Here is a 21,725-nt window from a genome sequence, read left to right on the forward strand (position 1 = left end):
GCAGAGCATGGCTGCCCTCTTCTGTGCATGTCTTTAGTTGGGGTTGCCTTTGCTATTATCTACACATCAACTTTAATGTAACCCATGTTTGACCTTTTAAGCATTTCCTAATCAAGAAAGATAAAAATAATCCACCATATTATTATTTTCTCAATGATTTATGTCAACATTTTAATTTTCTAACGTCTGAAGAGTGCATGTTTCCTTAAGCATGAACATAAACTTAATTTAAAAGATACTCACTTCTTAGTTGTCTCTCTCATCAGATTATCATACTGCATGAAACGCTGGGATAAATAGGCTGCCGTGGAGAGGAGAATGTGCAGGTTCTTCAGGGGTGCTCTGGAAGGCACCTCCCTGCCTCTTTCCTGCAGTCTTTCCAGGACAGCTGTTGCCACTTTACAGCAGCCCTCCACGAAGTTCCCTCTAATTTCTTGGAGATAATCATCTCTGCATGCCAGAGCCAGAGGAAGCATTGTGTCCAGCTTTTCCATGATGTCAGAACAAAACTAGGGAGAAATAAATGTGGCGCTGAGTTATTTGTATTCTGACAGCACTGTGTAATTTATGTACAGAGGAGCCAAATTCCTAAATAATGAATTTGGCATCAAACATAAATATAATGACACAGCTTTATAACAATCAATTTCTCAGTTGTAGAAAGTTAAATGTTTCATGTCAAATAAGGAAATACCAAAATGATGTCTCTCTATATATAACCTTCACCAGACAGACATGAAAAAGTCATGAGCCAGCTTTATATGACAGTCCCTTTATGTGTAGCCAACATGACTCAAAATAATATGTATCCTTGATATTAATTTCACATTACTTTTGAACTTGCCCTAATTTGCAACTACTAAATTTCTATATACAAACATACTTCACTAAATCATACAAAGAATATTAGTTTGGCTTAAATAATCCACAAACAATAGAAACAATTTCATGTAGACTCATCGCTTGGGTAAATAGCCAGGATGTTTCAGAAGAGTTGTGTCTCTTTTCATTAGTTACTATCTACTGCTTTCTTTAACGGTAGAGGGGCTGATGGCACAGCCTGCTTCTACATCTGATTAGGCAAGAGAGTTCCCCAGGAAGGGTCTGGAGGCTCAGGTGGCAAAAGGAGAATGAAGTAGGGACTCTTAAGAACGCTCATCACTGGCTGCTGTATCTACAGTGGGGTGGGTGCGGAGTATCATCACACAGCGGGGTGGATATGGAGTATCATCACACAGCGGGGTGGGTGCAGAGTATCATCACACAGCGGGGTGGGTGCGGCGTATCATCACACAGCGGGGTGGATGTGGAGTTGTTGAAGGAGTAGAGGGCTGCGTTCCTGCCGCCAGCTCCCGGCTGCCTGGCTAGCTTATGTCCCGAAATAACAACACACAAATTGTATTCTTTTAAACACTGCTTGGCCCATTATAGCTAGCCTCTTCTTGGCTAACTCTCGCACCTGGACTAGCCCATTTTTAATAATGTGTGTAGCACCCCAAGGTGCACTTACCGGGAAGATTCTAGCCTATGTTCATCCTGGGTCGGAGCTTCATCGTGTCTGCCCGGGAGAGGGGAGCTAAGGCATATGAGCTCACTTCCTCGTCCTCCTATCATTCTGTTCTGTTTATTCTACCCACCTATGTTCTAATCTATCAGGGCCAAGCAGTTTCTTTATTAATTAACCAATGACCTTCCTCCATCATGGAGTATCTCTTAATGTCATTCTAGCTTTGTCAACACTGCCCATCTTATTGAGACCTTCTTTCAGGTTGCCTCAGAATAAAGGGGCAAATGTTAGCAAAAACAAACACGTCTATTTTGGTAGCTCTGGAGTATAGATACCAGAGAAGAAAATATGTCCGGATACCAGGTCCTTTCCAAGGAACACCACCAGTTGATCTGTAGGCTACTTTTACAATCCTTACATTGGCAAAAAGAAAGAATAAATAGAAGTAATCCCACACCTGCCAGCAGCAGTTTGAAGCAATCTCCTCTGATACTTGCCTTGGCAACTTTCTTTGGTTGTTCTTCCTCAGGAAATATGTGACCTTCTCGCCAAACTTTTGGGACTTTTACAAGGTTCATAGTGTAGCTCACAGCTGAGGTTCTTTCCATTTGCTCCTGTTGGAGAACTTTCATGGAAAAACCTTCAATGGCTGTTGATATGCAGTGTCCCATGGCAAGAGAGCTCTCTTTAAATACATTTCTCCAGTCAAATTCTAGTAATGCAGCCTGAAAAATATATGTATATAAGATCATATTCATATTAATTTTTACTTTCAGAACAAATAGCTTGATATAAAATTATTACTTTCATTCAACATGTTTAATACAAACCCTTTTGATATAGTCTAAAAGCCATCCTTAAAATCTGAAGAATATCACACTGTGTGTGAAGCAACACACACAAATATGCACACTCTTTTCACACAGCAACATCATAGCTGACGTCACTTTAATTCCTCAGTGCATTTAATCAAAAACCCTTTTCAAAATTTAATAATTTAAGAATTGTTCAATAACCATCTTTAACAAGAGCTGAAAGCTACAGTTACAACCTATCACATAAAACCTTTAAATCCAATACGTTTAATAAAGTCTAAATTAGATTTTTATAGTCTTTTTAAAGTTTACTGTTAACTAGAATTGCAATATAAGTTAGCATTTAATATTCAATCTTTGATTTCTCTTTTAATCTCAGGATTCCAGACAAGCTAAAAAGAGAAACAGCAATAAAATGAATTTCTCAGAGAAAACACACATTGCACCTTTCTGGTTTTAACTTGCTTAGAATTTCATTTAGTCTCTCCACCACAAAGTGGTAGGCTCTTTGTTTTGTTATAAAAAATGAGGAAGTAAAGTGGTCTGCATTTCTTTATGGGAGGAGATCACCGGTGTCACAGTCATTCTTTGTCTGTAGTGGCTTCCCAGTGGATTTTCATTTTATATTCTATGCTCATAAGCAGCTCCTCTGGATAGCTTATCTTCTTTTGTTTTATTTTACATTTTAAGTTTTTTATCTTATATATTGTGATCATATTCTTTACTTCCTCTATCCTCCCAGATCGCCCACTTCTCTACCCATCCAACTCCTTGTGGTTTCTCTTTTAAAACAAAACGAAAATTGAATGTTATAATCTTGATGACCCAATTTGTTTCCATTACTGTGATAAAACACCATGACCAAATACAGCTTAGGGAGGAAAGGGTTAATTTGGCTCACACACAATAATCACAGTTGATCACTGAGGGAAGAATGCGCAAGAACCTGCAGACAGCTACAAGCATGAAGCAGTATTGCTCACTGACTTGCTCTCTGTGGCTGACTCAGCTTATTTTCTTATATTATCAATGACAAGGGGTGGCACTGCCCACAATGGCATGCCTTCTCCTACAACACTCATCAAGAGAGAAAATGCCTCTCAGATTCATCTACAGGTTAATCTGATGTAAGCAAACCTTCAGTTAACGTCCCTCTTCCTAGAATACCTTAGCTTGTGTCAAATTAACAAAAACTAATTGGCACACTTGGTTCAATTTTTTTAACTTTTGTCTTGCTCTAATATGGAAATTCACTTGCTGTGAATGTAGACGTCCCCAAGTTCCCTAATGTTCTCAAAAGTACTAAAACAATGAGTAGTAACACACTAAAGCTATGCTTAGAAATCAAGCTGTTTCAGCATATCTTGTCTGTAGTAACACGATACCTGCTCCAAATACCGAAGACTATGGGATGAGGGCTAGAGAAAAGACTGTGCAGCTGAGTGTCGCAGAGGACTAGAGTTTATTCACAACACCCATATCAGGTGGCTCACAAGCTCCGTTAACTCCAATTCCAGTGAACCAGTGCCTTCCTTTCTGGCCTTCTCCAGTACCTGCAAACAGGTGCACGTACCATTCCCCTACCCATGTAAACACACAGTAAGTCTAATAAAAATCTTTTAAAAAGTAGACCCTAGACCCTAAGTCCCTGATCTATTTTTTGCTTTTCTTGATATCAGAGTTTCAAGCTAGAAAACTGAGTTTAACTGGATGGTTTCCATGTCCCTTTCAGTCTAAGACTGTGGCAATCAGGACTTTGAGATGGCTCAGTGGGGTAAGACAGGGGCAAATGAACTTGCTATGCAAACCTGATGACTTGTTTTTTTTGAGGACAGATCCCACGGTAGAAGGAAAGAATAGATTACTGAACACTGTGCTTTGACTTTCACTGCTGTAACCTGGCATATAGGTATTTTTTCTTGCACACACACACACACACACACACACACACACACACACTAATGAATCAGGATAAACCTATGAATTATTAAGATTAGAATAATTAGGCTAACATGTTATACATTTATCTAACATCATATTTACACATTTTACACAACTATCAAAAATATTAAAGATGGTTTCTATACAGTGCATGAGTTTACATATCTATTGTCAAAATAATAGCTCCTGTTTTTGATACTTAAAATGTAACTGAACTTTTCTATCTAAAGTTTATTTGATCCTATAGCAACACAGAGCTTAAACCCATCTCTCAATTATATTTGAGTACAATTAACCAATAACTTAATCAAGATCAGAGGATAAAACTCAGGTATCTGTTCTTTCCTTCCACCTGGAATGCAGGTATCAAACATAGGTCACTAGAGGTGGAAAAATTACAGTCTGTGGTATAACAGCAACTTCTATGGGACACATTAATGATAAATACGCTAAAGGAAACTACCTCTATAAAAATGAAAAACTATAAGGCCTGATCTTTTTTTTTTTGCTTATTTCTCTATTGGAGCACAAATATTCATTAAAGTCTTCCATTTATGCAAGGGACATATTTGGTGAATTGTTCCTGATTGCTATGGCTGCAGTCACTTTCCCTATCCCTGTCTAAGCTTTGCTCTCTGTCTGTACAGGGATGATCTTTTCCTGTTATAACAGATATGTGACTGTAATATGCTGGCCATATGAATTCTGCTCCAAGAAGAAGAAACAAAGATATAAATCTACCCTTACAAAGAAAACTGCAAGCCTCTATGTCCTAAAACTGTCTTCTAAAAGTCTATGTTTTCATGAAAGATTGCTTGTTTCTTTTCTTCCCATCTGATATTTGGTATCACACACATTCCAGTTAAAATAAAGAACATTTGTTAGTTAATCCAAGAAAACAAGAGAAAACTGAGTGGCTTTTCAGTGCACAACAGTCAGGAATTTCTGAATCCTATTTTCTATTACGTAATGCTGGATTCATGCCGAGTATGATTTTCTTCTTGTTAAAGCACTATGTATCCTTCTGAGTGCTCCTAACCATACCCTTTGCTTTCTAGGCTGAGAACTGTTATAAACTATACAGATGTTGGTCTTTTAAAATATTTACACAGTGTATTACTCAGCATTAACTGATAAAGCAGAAGACATGTACAAAATTTCAAGAGGAAAGTTTAATACAGGGAACTGATTACGCATGTGACTTATGATTGCAGCGTCCCTCTGCAGAAGCGGTTTTCAAAGGATCATACTTACTCCCTCCCTCCCAGTTGTTTTCTGGTGAAACTAGTGAAATGTTAGAAGGTAGGACATAGTAAGCTATATAGGACATAGTAGCTCACTAAGGAAATACCCCTGGATTTTAATGGTTTAGGATGCTTCCTGTCCCACTGTCTGCTTCCTGTTTGCCACAATGATGTGACCAGCCACATCAGGCTCCTGCGACAGGGACCGAGCTGTTTCTACTGTCATACTTCTAGACCAGTTATGGGATGAAATCTGAAATCATAAAACAAATACATTCTTCTTCCCTTAAGTACCTTCTGTTGGGTGTTTTGTCGCAGTGATGCAAAAGTAACTTACAGTAACCTAGGTGACAGAAGACTGGTGAAGCCAAGCACAAACTATGAAGAACAACACAGCAGCAAATCACAATCACACCAAGACTAAAAAAGCAAACACGTCACTGTGCTTTGAGAAAGAGGCTAAGTCAAGGCACAGCTGCCATGAGGAACTATAGTCACATAAAGAATGTGGTGTAGCCACGAGCCACAGCAAGGCCACAGGCTCACAGAGGTAGGAGATAGGGAATCCCAATATTTCTCTGCAAATTCTGCCCTCCAATATTTCAGTATCTTTAATTATACAGACATTCCCATGATCTAGAAGGCAGGGGAGTCTGGCAACATGATTCTCAACAATACAGAACAGAGCAGAGGCATGGCAATGCACCCTGAACAGATAAAGAAAGACATTTGTTCAGACCTTCATGCCTTTCCTCGGAAAAATCAGCATTTATCACTCTGTAATGGTTACCTACAGTTCACATTCTCAAAATACAGACCCTAAGCCAAGACGGGAACAAAAGTTTCTTCTTGATGTCTGTTTTTATATCATTCTCATGAACCGGACTGTGCAAGAAAATCAAGACAACTTGATTTTTGTTAAAAACATTTTCAAATTGTTAGCTCGTGTTACTTGTACCAATTTATCGGTCTTCTTATGACATCTTTACATACTTATCCAAAGTACTTTGATCATATTCATTTTTATTCTCATATTTTCTTTCACCCCTCATCTCTAGCTGATCTTCCTTTACTCAAGTTCGACACCATTCTGCTTACAAGTCTTGTCTTGTCTAATCTAGAATCCACATTTTGAGAGAAAATATCTGTTTTTCTGAGTCTTGCTTATCCACTTAATGTGATAATCTCTAGTTCCATACATACTGAATAAACAAACAAAGAACTGGTCAAACTGTCATGTTCCTTCAGCCTATTTTCTTTGATTCCTTACATTTTCAACAGCCTTGTATCTATAATGCATCATGAAACTTTGTTCTTTATGAATGAATAAATCTATTGTGTGAATAAATCTATATTTTTTCATTCATCCATGCTACTGACAAGTGCCTAGGGTGAGTCTATCACTTGACTATTGCAAATGGAGACATAGGAAAATAAATAAGTAGCTATATTGTGTGGTGATCTAAGGAGTGGCCCAGGAAAGTCATCCTTTTGCTTTTTGGAGGGAACACCACACTGATCTCCCTTGGGGCTGCCGAGTTTCCATTCCCACGAACAGTACACACAGATTACTTCCCACTCTCATCAGCATCTGCTCTTCTGTTACTTGATGCTAACTCCTCTGAATTTTTACCTAAAACTTCTGAGGGAAATTTCAATCAAGATTATTTGGAAACAAAGGGAAAACTCAAATATTTTGATACACAACAGACTTATGGAAATGCAACCATGTTATATGTGAATAAAGTCTCACCTGTTTAACTGGTAATAATGGCTCTGGAGGAACACTGACTTCATTTGCTATATGTTTCGCTCCCATGGCTTCCTTATCAGATTTTTTCACTATTCCTAAGCAAAGAGAAGGAAATAAATACAAAAGCATTCATTTAAAAAGAACAAACTTGGGTTGGAGCACTTACTGCTCTTCTAGAAGATCCAGGACTGTTCCCAGTACTTCAGGAAGTTCAGAACTAAGTGTAACTCCAGTTTCAGGGACTCTGATGCCCTCTTCTGTCCTTTGCAGGGACTGCATGCACATGATGGACATTCATATACTCTGGCACGCACACATACATATTAGTGAATTAATCTTTTTTTCAAAATAACCAACTAGTCTAGAAGTGATTAATGTACTAATTACATGGAAAATCACATACACAGTAATTACACATAACTATATGTGTGTGTGTGTGTGTGTGTGTGTGTGTGTGTAATAATAGGGAATACAGTCAGTAAGATACAAGCTGGTGGCAGTATTGCAATTATGCAGGCATATACAAGGTAGAGATCCCTTTTAAATATACATCTTGATGAAATCTAAACAGCTTATAATTATATTCCTATCTGGCATACATGCATGTATAACCTGCGGGATAAAGATCCTTCTTCTATATTCATGTTGACAATACAGGATGACATATGAGTAAAAATTAATATTAACTTCCTTGTTAATTTCAAAAGTTCAATTTTGTCTGGTGTGGTGGTATAGGCTGAAAACACTTTGTGAGTGTGAAATCAGCCTGGGCTTCACAGAAGTCAGAGTTTAAGTACCACACTTAAAGCTTATGGGGTTACATAAAATACTAGCACTTTCTTGAAAGATGAGCCGGAGAAACAGCTCCATTTAGAAAGTGGATTGGGTACTTCATATTGATCCCCAGCACCCATATGCAACCAGAAGCCTGGAGCCCATGACTATAATCTCAGCACTGGGAGGCAGGCACAGAGTATCCTACGAGCTTTCTTGGCCAATTAGTGTAGCTCAATTGTAATGTTCCAGATTCAATGACTGTCGGAAAGAAATAATATGGTGACCCGGCAAGATGGCTGAGCAAGTAAAGACAATTGCATGATGATATGAGTTTGATTCCCATGACCTAAGTCATAGACAGAAAGAACACCTAAAAGTTGTCTCTGATCTCCATACGTGTGTTGTGGCATGTAAACATCCGTACACATACAGGCACACACAAGTAAACACAAATGTAAAATTTAAATAAGTTAGAGAGGAATTAAGAAAGACACCCAATGTTGGCTTGAAACCTCTACTCGTCCACAAAAACATGCACATGTACACACACACCAACATCATCAGCATCATCAACATCATCATCAAGAACAGAATGCATAGAAACATAACGGTATATCAGGAGAACAAATATGCTTTCAGTAATTATTAACAATGGTTAATTTGAAAAACAAAAACATTGGGACAGAAATGGACAGATATAATCACCAACTCTTAAAATGGAATTATTTTTGCTATTGTTAAGTTTTATAATAAAGGAAGTCTTTCCATGGTGCAAAATTTAGTAACTAAACACAAGAAATAAAGACTTTCCACTTTTCCATCAAGATTGCATTAACCAGAGTTTGATTAAATGAATCATGTATTGTATACCGTTTTGTTGCTTGGAGTTAGTATAGGACGATAAATTTCATAGTATAATCCCATTTTTATTTTTTTTACTAGACTTCAAGAAATTTTAAGAAACAGTTTCTCTGTCGTTGGCAATTTTCTCAGTAGATATTTTAACCAATAAATTCATTTAGTAGATGGGTGCTGTTTTCCTCCTGAGTGATACTTTGAATTTAATTGTGAATACATTCTAAGGAATAGAGTCCTCAGAAAGAAGTATGTTTTATTCTAATGATAAAGTTACTTACAACATCTGTTCACTCTGAGTATGCTAAAGGAATGCCTACTTAGATAATAACACCTCTGCTCCTGTTTGGGTAAGTGTCCCCCAAATGACCTGCAGGTTAAAGTCTTCTTCATCCCTAGCTTCTGAAGCTATTAAGAAGTGGTCAATCAGTTAACAGATGGGTTGTAGCGCCCTTGAAGGGCGTATTGGATCTCTGCAAGAGCAGCAAATACAGAACCGTCTCTCTATTTTTAAAATCTTATGGTGATGTTGTATGTCTGTGCAACTGATAAACTGATACTGAAACATTACTTCATATAACTTACAGCTTCCCATAGGATTTACTCTTTGTGTTAAATAATTCTATGGACACTGTCACGTACATAGTTCGTTTCTCTACCACTAATGTGTCCATATGGAATAGCTTCACTATTCTAAACTCCCCCTGCCAATATATAACCCATGTACCTATCCCTTTCCCCTTTTCCTGGCAATGTAAATATTTCAATGTTTCTATAGTTTTGTTTTTCTGTAACAATATATAGTTGGAATCTTACAGTATATAATTTTTTTAGATTTAGCAATAAACAACCTTGGTTCCTCCGTATCATTCCATGGCTTGATCATCTTATTTTTATTGATGAATAATATTCCATTGTATTGATAGACCACAAATTGTTTATTGATTCACCTACTGAAAAACATCTTACTTGTTTCCAAATTCTGGTAATTATGAATAAAGCTGCTGTAAACATTCATATATAGGTTTTTGTAAGGATTTAAGTTTTCAACTCATTTGGATCAACACCTGGAAGTGCAATGACTAGACCATATGGTAAGACTATGTTGAGTTTTGGAAGATTGTGCCAAACTGATGGGCAAAGATGCGCTACCATTTTACATTCCTAACAGCAATGAACAGAGTTACTTTTCTGCTACACGCTTGTCAGAAAGTGGTATTTTTAGCAATTTTTTAAAAAGATTTTTGCCATCTAATAGATGTACAGTAATATCTCATTTTAATTTGCATTCCCATGGTGACATACTATTTTTTGCATATTTTCCTATGCTTAGTCACCATCTGTCATGTTTAGTGAGCTGTATACTCAGATATATTATGTATTCTAAAATCAGGTTGCCTGTTGAATTTTAAAGGTTCTTTGTATATTTGGATATGAATCCATTATCATACATGTATTTTGCAGTTCTTATTTTTACTTTGTGTCTTTTCATCTTCTTTGTGAACTTGACTATTTATTTAACCATTCCACTTAATAAACTTATCTTTCAGATACAGTAGTGCAATTGTAAGATACAGGCCAAGACAACTGTCCATAGCTCAAGAAAACTTGACATAATATCATGAAGTATGACATCATACAAATGAAGCAGAGAATGCTAAATGTTCCTCAATGAATACACAACAATGGAAAACTCTTCATAATGTACAGCAAATATGAATATGATAAGTATAGAGGCTTAATCAAGTTGCATATTTATAGGAGCTTTATATCTTGTATATGCCTGCATCATTTTAATACAATCAACATCTTACTGCATATATTCCCTATATATTCATATATTTCTATGTTTATGTAAATGCACCTACTGGGTGCATAGTTTTTCTACACAGTTATTTTAACCTGCCTGAAACTACATATGCTAATCACATCTAGAACGGTTGACACTTGTTTTGTAAGATTTATTTATTCTTTTGATGTGTATATGTATGTTTTAGATTTTATGTATGTGCACCATACACATGCACAGCCTGCTGAAGCCAGAAGAGGGCATTGGATTCCCTGGAACTGGAGTTACAAGCAGCTGTGAGCTGCTCAAAGTACGTGCTGGGAACTGAATCTAGGTCTTCTGGAAGTAAGTGTTCTTAATGTCATCTCTTAGTCTTAGTCATCTTTTTTGTCCCAGTTGGTTATTTTAGGATTAATTATTATAAATTTGTTTCCTTCTCTTTTCTCAGGAAATGTTCCTGCATTTTCCTAATTATTCACTTTTAATAGGATGACAATCATTTATTATTTTAATATAGGAACATGTGTAGATGTACTTGTTTCCAGAAAGTAGACAAGTAGAAAAAAGTTGCAGTTTCATCTTGACTGTATATCCCTTAGGTTTGTTCCAAAGTTTAATGGTATTCATATGTTCAAAACCAATTTATCTGAATACTCTACAGGAGCTCATGAAAGTAGCTAATTTTAAGAGATACTTACCCTTGAAGCATAATCTTTGTAGATCTCTTTCTGGAAGTAACTGTGCGACATTGCAGAGCTAGAGTTTAAGTCTTAGGGAAGAAGTTGACTACCTTCTAGTTAACATTTCACTCCTGAATATGTTATAGTTATTCAATAAACAAAATGCCCAGATGGTAGAAACCATCTGCTTATCTCCAGGACGAGTTAGACAAAGACAATATTCCTAAGCCATTTCTTGCTGGTTCATAACTCTAGAATGAGTGACTTTCAATTAATTATATTAATCTTTAAAATATAATACCCCCCAAATTAAAAGACTTTTAAGAAACTTATCTTTAAGTGTAAAAGTAAATGGAGTCATTTTTAGATAGGATTAATGACAATCAATACACGTTAATAAAATATTTCATGAATACAACATTGCAACATTTTTATATTTATTTGCCATTCAACTGGTCAATTTCAAAACTTAACAAAATAAAATTCTACAAGTTCATTGAACAACTGGGAAATTACTATATATATTTAAAATAGATTGAAAATTCTGTACACACTTTATTATCTACTTTTGGCTCAACTTTGAAACATAATTATTCACATGAAACCAACAGTGAGTTCTCTAAGTATATGCCTAGATTAAGAACCTCAGAAGAGCACACAGGGTCACAAGAGTGCCAGCTGCTCAACAGCTTCCCCTACAGAGTTCTCTGTGGTTCATTTTACACTTCTGGTTATTTTGCACACTGCCACTTTGCTCTCTTTCACAGGACTGGAGGTTGGCAGTACTTCCCTGTGACATCCACTTTCACACCCAAATTGGTCTTCATAGGCTCCCATTGTGCGCACTTCAAGGCAACTCGCCTTGTTGGCAGTTCTGAGTGGGAAGCGCAAGTCTTTCTTTTCTTCACTGCTCTTCTCTGGCTCACAAGCAACCTCACACCAAAAGCTGAATCTGTAGAAGAGACTACATCCAAGAGATAATACCATAACAAAGTATGAAGAGAAGCCCAGGTGGCCACCTTGCAAATTTCCAATGTGGAAGCCTTCGACCTCTCTGCCCAAGAAACAGCTAAAGTCCTAGAGTAATGAGCTTTAGAAGCCCTAGGAGCCTCTTTACCTTAACTACATACGCCTCCCTAATACAATCCCCTAACCATCTAGCTAAGGAACTCTTAGAAGCCATTTGACCCCTCTTAAGACCCCCTAAGAGTACAAACAATCTTTCAGAAGATCTGAAATCTTTGATTCTTCTGAGACAAACCCTAAGTGTTCTTCTTACATCCAATTGAAGCGGCCATTGCGCTTTGTCGTTGCTGGTACTAAAGAGAAACGAAGGCCAAGAAGCCTCCTGGTTTAGATAAATCTCAGATGCCACCTTTGGAAAAATTGAGGAACTGCCCGAGAACTACTTTATTCTGAAGGAGCATCATAAATGACCCCCCCCCCAAATCAAACCTAAAGCAAGCACGTAAAAATACCATCACACAAAAGAGACACAGGACGGCATCAGTACAGTCAATCACTTTCTCAACAACTAAATCAGAAAACCATCAAATCTGACCAAACAAAACAAATAGTAGAACTACTAAATTTTCTTTCTCATAAAAGATTTATCCTGTCTCTATCAATTCTCTTGTTCACATTCTGATTCCCAAGAGTAAACATTAAAATAGAAAGTTAAATGTGTGATTAATTATCTTTTTACATCCTGTATGCGATGTTAAGCATTTGGATATTTTTAAAACATCCCGAAAATGGGGGAAAAAAAAACCTTCATTTTTTTATATTGTTTGGATTATACAGTCACATGAGACCACTTTTATCAGGCTAACAAAACATGCTCCAATGAAAACCAGGACCCAGGAAGCCACCTGGCTTGCTCTCTTTCCCTCCATTCTCTTCCAGAAAGAGTTTCTAGCAAAACCATACAAATAAGTACCTTTTGCTTTCTATAGTAATTCATCTTAGGTATCTTTTCCCTCCTAATTCAAAAGCCAACGTTTTTTAAAAGAACTGATTAACACTGACACACTCAAAGAAACATAAGTCCCCCCCCCCAACAATTTCCTTTCAGATAATTCTTTACAGTAGTTTATATATAGTTGTGTAGGATTGAAGCAATCTTGGTTTTCTTACACAAAACAAAAACAAGACCAAACCCAAACCCATGAATTTCAACTTCAAAGAAAGCATATATCACAAGGGCCTGTGGAATGGCTCCAAGTGGGGGTATTTGCTGCCAAGCCTGACAACCTGGGTTGAATTCGTGGACCCCACATGGTGGAAAGAGAGAACCAATCCTGAAAGTTGTTCTCCTTACACACACACACACACACACACACACACACACACACGTGCAAAAACTTTTTGGCTTATTTTTAACAACAATTCTAAATCATCAATATGAAGTGAACCTAGAGTGAATTAGAGAAATTTTAACACATTAACCTCATTTATTCATTGAACAAATCTGTATTAAATATATCCTGACAGCACATATTATTTTAAATGTTAGGGAATTATTAAAAATGTTGTTAGAGCACAAAAATATTTTGAAAAATTAAAGAATACAATTAGCCAAAAAGAGATGTTTTACTACTAAGACATTACTCAAAAATTACTCTTAAATATTAAATTTGATAACCCTCAAATATGGGTTAAAAGCAACTGTAAATTATGATGTGATTACAGAGATTTTTTGACTTCACATAATAATTGCAATGCCTGCTCTTGAGTGTGAAGTGTCTGCGAGCCTCATCAAGGCTCAATCCTAATCGAATACAGTGGAATACGCCTTTCTTTTTCCCCTAAAATCAGCAGCTAAAATCTTTTCTTCAGATTTTGCCTATTTCAGTTTTATGTCCTTACAATATTCCTCTAAGAATATTAGTCATGTTGCACTTAAGAACAAAGCTCTCACATAACTGATACATTCTGTCAAAGTCTGTACTAGGATGAAAACAAGAAGATGGACAGAGACCTTGATGACATGGAATTCAGGGTTTTTTTTTTTTTCATCTAAAGAGAACTGAACATAGAAAAGTGAGAACACATTATCTTGGCTGGTCATGATGGATGAGCACCAGTAGCTAATATCAGTTCTGTGAGGCCTTAACATAGCACCAAAAATTTGGAAGTCTTAGGGTTTAAAATTCTCTGAGCTCAGATCAACTCCATTTAGACAAGCAATTAAAGCTCTCATTATCTCTTAATTTAGTCAACAGTTCCTGTTTGGTTTTTGCTTAAAGCATTTTCTGTCTTACATTCTTGCTAGCATCAGAAATCTGTACTCCACCCTTGTTTTGTCTAATGAGCGGAAATTCGGTACAGTGATGGCTACAGGTTGGCAATAATTGGAGTATGCCCCACAAGAGCTCAGATGTTAGAAGCTTAGTCTACCAGACGGTAGTAAAAGAATGGAGGGCACTGAAGAAGGAGAATGCAATGGGTGGGTACTGGCAGCCCCACCCTTGGGAGGGTGCTCACCTGAGTCAGCATACATTTTGGACTTTCTCCAAAACTATGAGGTAAATAAGCCCCATTCCTTTCTAAATTATCCAGGCTCAGAAACTTTGTTGCAGTAATAGAAAATGAACAAATACAACGATCTGTATTACTTACTTTAGAACAGTGCTACCTAAAGTTAACCTGAAAGACAGAAAATTGCTTACCTGTGCTAAACATAAAAGAAACTTCAACCCCAGTCACTATCTTTTCTAATACACAAGTCTAAGTAAATAAAAAAGTACAGAACTATGTATTCAAGCAGAAGCTAAAGATTTATTGTTCTTAGATATGGGGTTTGCATGTTAAAAAATTTAGTTAATTCCTGCTCCTCAATTTGTTTTGAAGATGTAGCCACGTTCTCAGCACGCCACACATGGTCATATGTGAAAGAGAACTGTGGCTGTCATGGTGAAGAAAAGGTGTACATGAGACAACAAAGGGTGTGTCTTGGCCATATCCTTTGACTGCTACCCATATTTTCAGAAACATTATTTCAACCTACACAGTAAAGTATTTTTCAAAGAGATTTTGTTTCAATTAAATTAGAATAATACATTACAAAATTAAATAACCCACAGTGTAATAAATCACATCTGGTAATCATAACTTTTAAAAATCTTATGCATGACCTAGTATGCTAAGTTATTTAATTTTCACAACTCCACTTTTGATACTGGAATCTGAAGTATTGGGGCCTACAAAGAGAGAACTTGGTGTATTCCTACAAGTCTACTGGGAAGCTGAGAGAGCTCTGGCCTAAGGAGACTCGGAAAGCTGCTGGAGGAGGTCACCTGGCTTCTTGTGGCAAGAGCACAGGTGCTCGGCCACCCAGTCTGTTCAGTCTTTCAACAGGCCAGCCTGTGGTTCTTCCCAGGGAAAAAGATACAATACTAGCCAAGGGCAATTATCCAAACAAACTTAGGAAGTTTTTGCCCATCAGAATTAAGGACGCTCAAAGTGCAAACAATAAAAAGAAAACAACCCACACTATGTGTCATGCTGAATATTAATGCAAACAACTTCATCATGTACTTCTTTCAAATAATGGTACAGATTAAAAGTGGCAGGGAACATTCAGAGAAAAATTGTCTATGCATGACTAACTAAAGAGCACAGTACCTGGAGCATTCCTGGGCATCTCAAGCAATAAAAACGACTCTTCAAACAGTTCCTGAATGCTTTTTTCCAGCTTCAAAGCGGATTCTGTCAGCTGTGACAGGAATCTGAGTTCGTGTAAGGACGAAGGAGAGTGTCTTCGATCCTGTGGGCACGCAGAGCTGACTGTGAAGAAAAGATAGACACTGTTACACATTTTACTGATTTCTTTGGAAAGTTCTAGAACAATCAATTTGATCATATATACCATAAATTTGACAAGAGCTTCAAAATTTAGGCAAGCTTGTTCATCATGAGACACATATAAAAACTTTTTAGGGGAATAATTTCTTCCATGAAGTTATAGATAAATATCATCTGTGATGCAATTATGACAAATAACTAGCTTGCAAGTTGTTATAAAGTAGATAACTTATACAACTGTATTTTTTAAGTCTATCATAATTTGACTCTGATTATGAGGAAACATCAGACAAACTCAAATTAAGGGACATTCTCCAAAATAAATTAGCAGTACCTTTCAAAACTATTTGTGCCAGAAAACCAAGCTTCAAAAATATTACAGTGTAGAAGCATACAAAAGACATAATAACTGAAGCCATTATTAGATTCACCGCTAAAAATATGTGAAATCCATTACTCTTTCACAAGCTTCTTATTTCTTGGTTTAAATATTGAACTGTAGTTATGAAAAAGATTCTTTTGGTTTGAGATAATAAATTCTGCAGAATATAAGAACAAAAGTCTACCACGTAGTCTTAATTAAAAGCAGAGTTTTGAGGAAAAAAATAGAAAGAGAAGGGGGAGAGGTAGAAAGCTAAGTGAAGAACCACAAAATGTAAATGTGTAGTAAAATAATAATACTCATGCATTTAAGGAATGTGGATGTTAAGGAAATCAGTAATTTTCCCTGGTATTCTGATATAGATTTTCCTCTGTATGCTGTGAATATGTTTTATTACCATTGGTTAATACAAAAGCTGCTTTGGCCTATGGATAGGCAAAATAGAGCTAGGCAGGAAAACTAACCTGAATGCAGTGAGAAAGAAGGAAGAGTCAGGCAGATGTGAGGTAACAAACCACGAGACTCGTGGCAGAATATAAAATGATAGAAATGGGTTAATTTAGGACATAAGAGCTAGCTAGGAATACACCTGAGCTGTTGACCAAACAGTGTTGTAATTAATATAGTCTCTGTGTGGTTATTTGGGTTTGGGTAGCTGGGAAACAAAACCACAGTCTCCATTTACAATATTCAGACAGCTATATAAATCTGAAATTTAAAATATAAAAGAAAAACATCTAAAGAACAGATATAACTTCTCAAATTGTCTGTATTTTATTTTTATATCATTAAAAAGAATCAAATTAATGTGGCAAATGGGTACAAACTATATAATAACTACATAATCCATGAGGCTATGTTTAAAATTCCCTCTTATCTGAATAATTGGCGTATACATTTTATGCAGGAAAATACAACTTATACAAGGACTGATGTTTTTCCTCACAATTATACTACTAGTCAAATTACACTTCCATTTAATTACCACAGAAGACAGGAAATGTTTAGGAGTACAAAGAGTAGTTTCCTTACTAGGTCCCTTTAATTCCAATCTGTTGCTTCTATATTAGAAATGTATGACCAGATTGTATTTCTGACTATATATTCAAGTATATAAAGAATTTTTCTTTTATTAATCCCATTTCTTGAAACATATTTAAAAAGTTTAATTGTAATTAGAAAATTCACAATCTCACTCTAACAAGAATCTGGTGATGGGAGCAGAAAACATGAAGGGTGGTAATCAGGAACTGAAGGGGATGATGAGTCCACATAGAGACAGATGCTCTCATCGTGTAGACTTAGAAGGAAGGCTTCAGAAACACAGCTTTACAGGTAATCTATTTCCCTTCAGTTAAAAAGCTCAGACACTGGCATCAAACTTAAATCCACAGAACATAGTCTTTAAGCAAGGGCTAACCAAAACTATCATTTTAGCTTTGCAGGTAATCTGAGAAATCTATCTACAAATTACAACTACGGAATAATATCTACCTCTAAAAAGTAAAAACACCTAAAACTTCTTACAAAATTCTATACTCATCCCCACATTAAACATCATCCCACATTTAAAAAGTTCCTAAGTAACTTATTTTCTACCCGTGATTCTTCTAGAAAGATGCACAAGTACATAAAATGTATGAGCAGCATACCTAACAAAAATTCCAAAAAAGTTATGTTATGTTTGAAAATTGGAAAAGAAAAGAGGAATATAGCCTGTCCCTTCTAGTTGTTGACCAGTTCCTTATCAGGCTGTTTGGAGTGTGTGTGTGTGTGTGTGTGTGTGTGTGTGTGTGTGTGTGTGTGTGTGCGCGCGCGCGTGTTTATGCATTTGTGTCAACCTTAGGTGGCCTGAGGAGTGGTTTACCTCTCACAGGGAACTAGGGCTCCTACTTTCACAGGGACCTGGGCGTGTAGTTTAGGCTGGATGTTCCGCTATCTTAAATATGACCAGAGCTTTCTTTTAAGCTTCACATATGCAAATAAGGGGTCAATAACCTTGTAAAGTCCCAAGCTCCTTTTAGACTTCATATATTTTAAAATCAACTTCCAAATCCTTTCTAATGCTTCATTAGGCAAGGCTACTCAATAGTGTGATTTAGAATTAAACATAGTTAGAAGCCTTTGTCTGGCTCAAATTTAAGTTAAAGGTATTATAAATGTTTATAGAATAAGGAAAGATTCACCTTAAGAAACATGTGCAAGAGCTGGAACCCTATAACTTAAATGCAACTTGTCTAAAATCATGTAGTGGATTCTCCATGAAGAGGATTTACTTTCTCAACCAGGAGTTAACAAGAACCTTGTAGACAGACAACAATATTTAAGGCAAGTCCATTTCAATTCAATGATTCTTTATAACTTATTAAAGAGGGCCAAATGATATATATGACCTAAATCTAATATTTTTTCCAAAGAAGCAATGATTACTGAGGAGATCATTAATTAGTAGTCCTTATTTCCTACCATTCTTAGATCAGAATTCTCACAGTTGGGCATTGTGAGGGTTTGTCAAAGGCCAATTAAAACAAAGTTAAACACAATGTATGGAATTCCATTTCCCCAAACTTCCTTATTTTTTTTATTTTCTCCACACTTTTTCACAGGACTTGAGTCCTAATCACCATACTTTACATCAGGAATTTCATCACTGTGCCTCCTAGACTTCCCCCCATTACCCAGATCAGGACAGGATGTCATAAAGCAGAAATTCCTTTTATATTGCTCATTATTATTCTCGACCTCTCTTCTTTCAGTGCTATTTGCCTATTCTTCTTCAAATCATCTGCTCAGAAAACTTCATTTACATAGAACAAGGTGTCAACCTTCCCAAAATAAGCCAACTTAGAGTTTGTTTATTTATTAAACAAGGGGCTTATTTAATTATTTATTAAATCACAATGAAACTCTCTTACTTTCAGTGAAGTTTAGGCATGCATGATTATACACAAGGAACTACATTTGACCTACTCTGCCAACCATTGCTGTTTGAATTTATAATCATTGTTTATGTAATGAGCTTGGATATGATATAATGAGAAAAAATGGTTCTAACTAAAATATCAATATGACAAGGTAAAAATAAATTTTTTACTTAGAGTAAGACTTTATCATCACGGAGCAGTGATTGCAAATGATAATAAGGGTTTGATGGCAATTCTTTCTCTAGTATTTTAATAATTTCTTTCTTAAAATGCACAATAAAATCCTGTACTTTACTTTTATTTTAACTCATATTATTTACTTTTATAATGAAATGGAAACTTTTAAAACTGAATATTTCTCAAACATTTTTGGCTAGGGAACGCCAGCTGATTCATCAACAGATCACATTTGAGATTTTTGAGGAAAGGAGTCATTGGGAATCACCTCTGTGATGACTTGAATGTGTCTACCATCTGGCATTACCTCCACTGTAGAGCCTGATTTCGATAGCACTCTTTTCTGCTCGTAAACTGTCACTCTTCATTTTGTCATGCTATGTTTTTAGGACACTTTTGAAAATTAGTAAATATATCCTAAATCCTCCTAAAATTCTCACAAAGTCCATTTGAGGCGTAAACAAAATCATGTGAGGATCATGTCTGGGTCTGAACGAAAGGAACAGTCCAGGATCCTACTGAGCATGCACAGTGAGTGTGTGGAGGTGAACCACCAGGATTGCAAATAGCTATGCGAGAATAACCGTAATCCCAATAATGATTTTTAAAAGAATAATTAAATAAGTGTCATTTGCTGGGGTAGGTGATACAAGTCTATGAATCCTTGAACTCTAGAGATGTTGGCAAAAGGGTTGTGAATTCAAATGTTAATATGTGCAGCATATCAAGGCCCTGTCTAAACACAACAAACAAGCGGAATCAGCTGTACTGGAAAATTACTCTGTAGCTTTCACTACAGGTAGGGTATGACCTCAAAAGGCAACTAAAAACGTGACATTGTGTAAAAACACAAATAGCTTTTGTACTTTGTCCATGCTCAATTTTTTAAAATTAATTTTTAGAATAGTATACAAAGTAACAGATTTCATCATAGTGTCTCATTTGTTTCCCTCCTTCACTGTGGCCATTTGTTTGGGAGCAGCGGGGAAGAGGGATGGATAAGAACAGAGTGCACGCTTGTGCGCGCGTGCTCTCTCTCTCTCTCACACACACACACACACACACAACTATGAAAAGGTCATGTTACGAACCAAAGAATCATCATAAGAAATCTATTTCTTCCCTTTTATGCTATTCTGAAAAAAGCAGGGTACAGGTGGAGGAAATTTTAAAGGGGACATCTCATGCGATTGCCATAAGCAAAAGAAACTTTGTTAGACAAATAAACAGTAGGAGCTTATTTCTTATGAGTGGGTATGCATGTATGTGTGCATATGTCTATGTGTATGTTCATGTTTAAGAATTTGCAGCTGTGGGTGTGCGTGCATTTTCATGTGTGTGCAGATGTGCATGAATGTGAAGTCCATAGTAAAATCAGCCACAGGAATATTGTTTGCCTTCTTTGAGACAGTCATTTTGGTCTGCAGTGAACCGGTTAGGCCAGGCTAGCTGGCTAGCAAGTCTACAGGGTTCTTCCTGTTTCTGCCTCCCCAGAGTGGGATTTTAAACCTATGCTGCCACAATTGGCATCCATTCTGTCTGATGAAACTGTAGTTCGCATGCTTGTGAGCAACTGCACAGATAAAGCATATCTCTCTCTCTCTCTCTCTCTCTCTCTCTCTCTCTGACTTTTGATAGAAGTTATTCAGAGACATTCTCAGAAAGAAAAATTCCGAGGCCAGAAACCATCAAGTGTTTTCATTTCTGCTTCAAGACCAGCACACTCACTTATACAGATTTGAAACGAAAAAGAAACTGTTTAAAAAAAAAAGACGAGAGAGATGAGGTGTTACATGAACAAGAGGGGTCAAGAGCATGGCTTGGAAATCCACAGGCAACTGACCCAAAGTCAGTTAGGTCCTCTGCATTTGGGAGACACTTGTGCAGCCTGAACGGTTTGTGGGACCCCTGGCAGTGGGACCAGGATCTATCCCTGGTGTATAAGATGGCTTTTTGAGCCCATTCCAGATGGTGGGATGTCTTGCTTAGCCTTGATGCAGTGGGGAGGGTCTTGGTCCTGTCTCACCTGACTATGCCAGGCTTTGAATATGCCAGGCTTTGTTGATTCCCCATGG

At 36.7% G+C, this 21,725-nt stretch overlaps 1 protein-coding gene across 2 annotated transcripts in view; it reads right to left on the reverse strand.

The window, feature by feature from the left end:
• Nucleotides 1-21,725, reverse strand: part of Kiaa0825 (KIAA0825 ortholog) — a 411,723-nt gene that overhangs the window by 307,469 nt on the left and 82,529 nt on the right. The window contains exons 6-9 of one of the 2 annotated variants that reach the window (XM_041663776.1): nucleotides 15,988-16,149; nucleotides 7,261-7,355; nucleotides 2,005-2,232; nucleotides 244-509 (exon numbers count right to left, since the gene is read on the reverse strand). In XM_041663776.1, coding sequence (XP_041519710.1) covers nucleotides 244-509; nucleotides 2,005-2,232; nucleotides 7,261-7,355; nucleotides 15,988-16,149 — 751 coding nt within the window. Of the gene's footprint in view, nucleotides 1-243; nucleotides 510-2,004; nucleotides 2,233-7,260; nucleotides 7,356-15,987; nucleotides 16,150-21,725 lie in introns of those variants that run through there. The other variant, XM_041663777.1, reaches the window with a different exon arrangement.

This window comes from Microtus oregoni, unplaced genomic scaffold (assembly GCF_018167655.1).
Source record: "Microtus oregoni isolate MIOR12 unplaced genomic scaffold, Mior012 000014F_ref0000157, whole genome shotgun sequence".
Lineage (NCBI taxonomy): Eukaryota > Metazoa > Chordata > Mammalia > Rodentia > Cricetidae > Microtus > Microtus oregoni.